The sequence below is a fragment of the Bos indicus x Bos taurus genome, chromosome 21, assembly GCF_003369695.1.
Source record: "Bos indicus x Bos taurus breed Angus x Brahman F1 hybrid chromosome 21, Bos_hybrid_MaternalHap_v2.0, whole genome shotgun sequence".
NCBI classification, from domain to species: Eukaryota; Metazoa; Chordata; class Mammalia; order Artiodactyla; family Bovidae; genus Bos; species Bos indicus x Bos taurus.
Window position 1 is genome coordinate 24828954 of NC_040096.1, and position 7241 is coordinate 24836194.

The following is a 7241-nucleotide window of genomic DNA, read 5'->3' on the forward strand; positions in this document are numbered from 1 at the left end:
CATTGTCTCGAGCAGAGAGGATAGGGCAGGAGTGATATTCGTTCAAATTCCTGTTTCCGTTGCTGGGTGTTGCACCCAACCTCCAGGACACCTAATGAGTGAGCTGGTCCTCCTCCTCCAGCCTCCGAGAGAAGAATTTGTTCACAAATAAGCTGTTGTTATAAAGAAGGGATAGTCCTGTCAGTCAGATTATCCTTGTTATTTATGATACTGTTCTGACCCACATCATCTGCTAAGTTAGAAGGCATATTGAATTTAAGATACTATTCATATTTATTTTTCACATATTTAATATTTTCCTGTTTTTGGATCTATCTGAGATGCGAGCCTCCTCCCCACACCACAGGAAAGCATCTCGCATGCTAAATATAAACCACTAATTCTAGTAATCTAGAACTGGCACTGCGTTTTCCCTGGGATCTGTGATTAAAACGATACCATCTTGAACAGGACTTGGCTAGCAGTCCCAGGTCCACCACCATTTTTCTGAGTCAGAGATGAGAATTGCGTTGCTGTGAGGGAAGCTGCCTTCCTGTCTTCAAGCCACGGTTACTGCCCACAGCACTTCCTAGGACCCATCAAGGGGACTGCCACAGCACTGTGGGTACTTAGCCTGCAAGTGTTTAATCACCTTCTGTGTTAGGTGCTCTGGACACAGTCCCTGCCCACAAAGGCCAGTGGGGAGGTAGTAGTACACGGGCGATTACAATTGACTGTGGTGGCTGCTTTAACTGGGGGGATACAGACTGTAATGGGCACTTGGAAGGGCATCTCACCAGATTCTTAGAGAAGTTAGGGATGGTTTCCTAGAAACCATCTTTATGTGGCATTACATCTAAACCAACCACTTGGAAAAGTTTTCATGTCACAACCCCTTTATGAATTCTTAAAACCTCAAGAACTTATGTCTGTTTGGGTGTATATCTATCAATATTTACTGTGTTAGAAATTAAAACTGAAAAAAATTAATATGTACATCACATCACTTAATAAATTAGTTTATTACAATTTTATGAAAAATTACATTTTCCGGATCAAGAACTTTAGTGAGAAGTGGCTTTGTTTTACACTTTGCTAGTATCTTTAGTAGAAGACGACTGGATTCTCATGTCAGCTTCTGCATTCAGTCTGTTGAAATATCACATGTCATGTGGCCTCTGGAATAGCACTCCAGGCGGCGCTAGTGGTAAAGAACCCGCCTGCCGGTGCAGGAGACTTAAGAGTCATGGGGTTTGATCCCTGGGTGGGAAAGATCCCTGGAGTAGCAGCACAGCAGCCCACTCCAGTATTCTTGCCTGGAGAATCATATGGACAGAGGAGCCTGGTGGACTACAGTCCATGGGGTTGCAAAGAGTCAGACCTGACTAAAGTGACTTAGCACACACACGTGCACGCCAGTGAGAGAATGAGGCTGAAAGGGAAAATCATGTCTTAGTATTGTTATGAGACGAGTCTGACTTGAGGGACATCCTGAAAAGATCTCAGGGACCACTCAGGGTACCCAGATCACACTTTGAAACCCACTGGTATCAGCTAATCTACATAGTCAGGAGCAGGGGAGGGGAGAGTTGGAGTGTGAGGTTGAGGTTGAAGTGAAGAAATGCAGACCTGGGCAGGAGGCACAGTGTTAGCAAAGTCCTGGAAGCAGAAAGCCCAGCACATGGTCCCAGGGTTTTGCAGATGTGGTTGTCACTGGCCTTAGGGGACATGGCACCTTGGAAAGTATGTCTAACCCTCAGGATGGTTAAGAAGGAGAGAGTGCTGCCCACATGTTAGCTTTTGGTGTTCATAGAATCCTCAGGAGTTGAGCACAGGACCCAGAGGTTCCCTCTGTTACATCACATCCCTCTGTTACATCCCATCCCTCTGTTACATCTATACAGGGTTCCAGTAAATGTGTTTGTCTGACCTTTTTTTGACCACTTGTATATCCTGGAATCTATATGTCAATCCAGTGTCTGGTTTTTTGCCGAGACATACCTGCCCCTTCAACCCAGGACGCTGACATAATCACAGGGCAGAGTTGCAGTGGAGAAGAGCTGCTTGCAAAGTGGGTGATCTGGGAGTATAATTCTGATTATGTCCCCAAAAAAGAAAGTGTACAAGGATTAAAAAGAAGTTGAGTAACAAATTTCATGCACTTTGAGTAACATCCCCCCACCCCACCCCCCACTGAAGACATCTTTGGAGATTTAGAAGAGAAAATCTGATTTCTTGTTATTTTGGTGAGGATATTTTCCCCAGTTTGACCCTGGCACGCATCCTGATCTGTACTGGGGGAGGTATGTTCCCTGCTCAGAATAATTCTCCAGTCACCTTTGAGACTATGCCCTATAGTAAGGGGTATTTTTGCTCGTCAGAAGTTAGGGGATCTCTGAGCAAGGCCAGCATTGATTGACAAGTTACATCCAAATGATATATTATGAGTAAAAGGCATGTGTCATAATGGATACTCATTATCTGCCCTTCAGGACTAACCATTGGGTGGGTGATTGGCAGTGTGCTCACAGTGCTGCACTTGCAAAAATCCTGTCTGGTATATAGTGAAATGTTGCAAATATGAACTAAATTTCACACACACGCACACTCACACACATATATACCACTTCTAGCCTCTCACCTGTAGAACGTCCGTGTGGTGATGTTTCGTTCAGATGCTCTAGTCCACAATGCGGGCCACATAGGAAATCTTATATTTTATGATAGCCACATTAAAAAAGTGAAAAGAAACAAGTAAATTTAGTAATGTATTTCCTATCATTCAGTCTATTCAAAATATTATCGTTTCAATATATGACATTAGCCACCTTTCAGGTGCTCAGTAGCTGCTTCTGAGTAGCCGTTATTTGGGACAGTACAGCTCTAGAAGAGCGTGTCTCCTGGTTTCATTGAAATAAAGTCCTCTGCTTAGTTCTTTACTGTTTGTAACCAGTTTTCTTCTGGGATCTCCTGGTTCCAGTGTACCAGTTGAATGGGCCTAACTGAAGCAGTCGAGCCATTCTCTAAAGATGAGGTACAGGAACTTACATGTCAGTCAAACTGTGCAAGCTGAAGAGAACTACCCATTCTGTCAACTCCCCTTGTCAGATGCTGACTTGGGACAAGCGATGGACGGCAGCGGGCAGTGTCTACCACACAGGCCCTGCATCCTGAGCCCCTTAGCATCACTTCCCTCACGCCACAAGTTTTCCCGGTGTCTGCCTAGTGTCTCTACTCAGAACGAAGACTGTCTTTAAAACAACAAAGATGACAGCCCTACCCATTGCTAACCACCTTTTCACTCTTGTAGACACAGTTCAAACCTAAACCTCCACCAGAAAGTATTGCCCCAAGAAGCGCTGGAGAGCGGTGAAGACCCCTTCCGGGCAGCTTACCTCCTGAAAGATACAGCCCAGGAGGCGTACCAGGAGGCAGCCTTCACACCGCAAGCCTCCCAGACGTCTGTCATCTTCAAGGGGATGAGCCGGATGGGCAGTCTGGTGTACCCACTAGCCCAGGTCCGCAGTGCCGGCCTACAGAGCTATGCCTCTGGTCTGCCTAGCGAGGGCACTGTCTTGGATCTGAGCACTACCTCGAGCGTGAAGTCGGAGAGCAGCAGCCACTCCTCCTGGGACTCAGACGGGGCCAGCGAGGAGGGCGCTGTGCTCACGGAGGACTGCGACGGGACCTGTGATGGGCCAGGCCTGGTGCCTGGGGAGGACTACCCACTCTGTGTCCTGATGGGGAAGGCTGACCAGAGCCTCGCCAGCTTGCCTTCCGGGCTGCCCCTGACGTGTCACCTCTGTCAGAAGACATACAGCAATAAGGGGACCTTCCGGGCCCACTACAAGACCGTGCACCTCCGCCAGCTGCACAAATGCAAGGTCCCCGGCTGCAACACCATGTTCTCATCTGTCCGCAGTAGGAACAGACACAGCCAGAACCCCAACCTGCACAGAAGCCTCACCTCCTCTCCTAGTCACCTGCGGTAACAAGACGGCAGACCACTTGGCTTGAATAAGCACTGGTCGGAATTCAGGAATAAGGTAGTCCAAAGGAAAGTTTCTCACTCTGTTTAATACCATTTGGGGCAAGCAAGGCAAAGAGTGTGTGGGTTGACTTCATAGTCTTCAAGAGCAGGATGAGCAGAAGAGAGGCCTTGTGAGAAGCTGTCATAGGGGCAGTGTTTCCTGTTATCTTTCTCAGCCCAAGAAGTTTTTCGCTGACAGCAAACACTTGCAGAAATGCGGTTTTCCCAGATTTGTTTACACACTACCTGGGAGAGTGCCAGGTCTGTGTCTTGACCACAGGGGCCCAGGACCCGGAGGGGAGCTGGAAGGGAGGTTGTAGTATTAAGGGTCAATGAAGTGTCCTGAGGACACAGACTGTCACCACAGGTGACACCAGGAGCCAGTCCCAAAGATCACATTTTTTGAGTTCCTGCCTTAATGAGTCTGAAATCCAAACTGGAGTTTGGGAAAATGACTGAGACTCCCTCCATTTAGATTGGAGAATTACTTTCTTCCCCCTATAGGTCTCACGTGTTACTCCAGGGAGTTCTCAGAGAAAGAGGGTTGGCCTCTTAACATGTAGGAACATGGATGTTTCCTGGGATATTAGTTCTTGCTCCATAACACACGTTCAGGAAGCTAGCGGGGAGTACTTCATGCACTTAAAAATAGTGGTCTTCAATTTAATTTAAAATAAGTTTGATAGTATTTAATTTGTGTTTATGTTATATGAGTATTTGGGATGAGTGCAGACATGTCACAGTGTGACCTTTGAGTCTCTGCTCCGAAGCAGAGAGAGTGACAGCCTAAAATTCAAATCACTGCCTGTTTTTGCTTGGTGAACTCCGGAATCTTCATTTAGAGCCCCCATGGAACGAATGCAGGCATGATGCTGGCAGGACCATTTGTATATAATCAGCCAAAGCATTTAGAGAATGTGGTTCTGACAGTTGTTGTGTATTTTCAGTATCACTGGATCCCTCAGTCTTCACCCTTTTACAGATGTGGAAGATTAGGATGAACTTTCAAATTTACGTGGTAGAAAGAAAAGTAGGACATTATTGCCATACTGTATGTCTTAATATTTAACTTATTCTGAAATATATTCTGTACCATTATACATGTTTGCTGTTGTAGAAAAGAAGCTTAACAGGTCCTGTGAAAGGAGACCATCTCCTGAAATTCGGCATTTGCCCTAAAAGCCCATGGTTGCAAAAAAGAAATTGATTTTGTATTAAACTTTCAAGTTAATCACTTTTTAAACTCATGGTTGGTTTGAGTAATGAGAATTGGGGAGTCAAGAGATACTATTCCTCTGGCCCAAAGGTGAAAAAAAGCCAATAATGTGTTAATGATTATTTCAACATTTAAAAAAAATAAATAAATGTGACAACTTAAACTTTGTCTCTGCTTAAAGTGAGATGTATCTTTGAAATGTTTTGTTACACAGGTGTTTCATATTCCAATGTCCCCAGAATGGAAAAATTTGTATACAAATGAGTTTTCTATGATTTAATAAAAATATATGGCACACTTTTTGTTTAAAAAGGCAAACATTTGTCAGAGCAGTTTTGTCACACATCCTGCCTATCATATGAGTGCATGTGGTCATCATACACACACACTGTGCATCTGACAGATCCCACCACTCAGGGGAGGTCTAGTGGACAGGAATCAGTAATTGCTGTGACTGAAGTGACTAAGCATGCACACGCACACCACATCCACACAGGAACTGCAGCGGTTCATGAGTTCCAAAGAAATTAAGTGGTTACTTCCCTGGGAGGAGGGGCTTGGTTATCAAATACCAAGGAAAATACTGGGATTTTAAAAAATACTGTGCTGTCAAAGATAAGCCTTATGGCCAATGCTTAAAATGAAATGCAATTAGAGCTAAGCCGCCTCTTTCTTAAATATTCAGTTTTTTGAAGTTTTTATTATCTTTCAACTTCTTCACGTCTTTTTTCTACCTTTCCATTATATGTTGGTGGTGATTTAGTCACTAAGTCATGTCTGACTGTTTGCAACTCCATGGACTGTAGCCCGCTAGGCTCCTCTGTTCATGGGATTTCCCAGGCAAGAATACTGGAGTGGGTTGCCATTCCCTTCTCCAGGGGATCTTCCTGACCCAGGGATCGAACCCAGGTCTTCTGCATTGCAGGTGGATTCTTCACCGGCTGAGCCACCCAGGGAAGCCCCTCATCAGAGGGAATTCTTTTTGTAATATTATTTATTTATTTATTTATTTATTTATTTGACTGTGCTGGGTTTTAGTTGCAGGACTTGGGATCTTCTATCTTCATTGCAGCATGTAAGCTTTTTTTTAAGTTTTTTTTTTTTTTGATGTGGACCATTTTCAAAGCCTTTATTGAATTCATTACAATATTGCTTCTCTTTCATGTTTTGGTGGGTTTTTGTTTGTTTGCTCTTGGCCCCAAGTCATGTTGAATCTCAGCTCCCTGACTAGGGATCGAATCCTGACCCCCTGCACTGGAAGGCGGAGTCCTAATCACTGGACTGCCAGGGAAGTCCCTACATGCAAACTCTTTGAGTTGGAACACACAAATGCTTAGCTGCGGGCTGCAGGATCTAGTTTCCCAACCAGGGATCAAACCGGGGCCCCTGCTTTGGGAGCACGCAGTCTTCACCAATGGACCACCAGGAAAGTCCTTCAGCCTTCCTGATTTTACCCCTGTGTGCCTGTGGGTGGCTGTGTTAGTCTGGGTCCTCCAAGCAGCAGATGCCAGTAGATCTAAATGTACACAGTAGATATACACAGATTATATTAAGAGACACTTGAGAGAAAAATAGGAAGGGAGCTGGAAAAAGCTGGAGGAGCTGGCAAACAATGCAGGTCTGACCCCAAGTGAAGGAGGGAAGGTTGGGTGAAAATATGTGAGCCTGCCTTGTACCTGAGGAAGATTCGGCCAGGCCTTTGGCAAGTCCTTGAGCCCAGATGAACCATCTGAACAGTCTCCTACCTCCCAAGGTGGGTTCCCTGAAAATCGGGTCCCTGTCGTGCTTCATCATTGGCTGCAAGCAGCCCATGGGAAGCGCAGCAATGGACATAGATCCCGGTGGCTGGAGCCCTTGGCCAGCCCTTTCTGGGCTCCCAGGGCCTGTTCAAGATAGAGTCAAACCTGTATTTTTCTCTGAATTCAAGTGTTCATTTTCTTTTTGAAGACGGATGCTCCCACCTCATCCCTCCAGCTGCCTCAAGGATGTCACTCTGTCACTCCTCTCTCCCATCGA

The 7241-nt window shown here is 45.4% G+C and overlaps 1 protein-coding gene across 1 annotated transcript in view; it reads left to right on the forward strand.

The window, feature by feature from the left end:
• Nucleotides 1-5388, forward strand: part of BNC1 (basonuclin 1) — a 28492-nt gene extending 23104 nt beyond the window's left edge. Inside the window, exon 5 of the mRNA XM_027521721.1 lies at nucleotides 3290-5388. Within this exon, the coding sequence (XP_027377522.1) occupies nucleotides 3290-3971 (682 nt within the window). The 3' untranslated portion in view covers nucleotides 3972-5388. The remainder of the gene's footprint in view (nucleotides 1-3289) is intronic.
• The last annotated feature ends 1853 nt before the right edge of the window (nucleotides 5389-7241 follow it).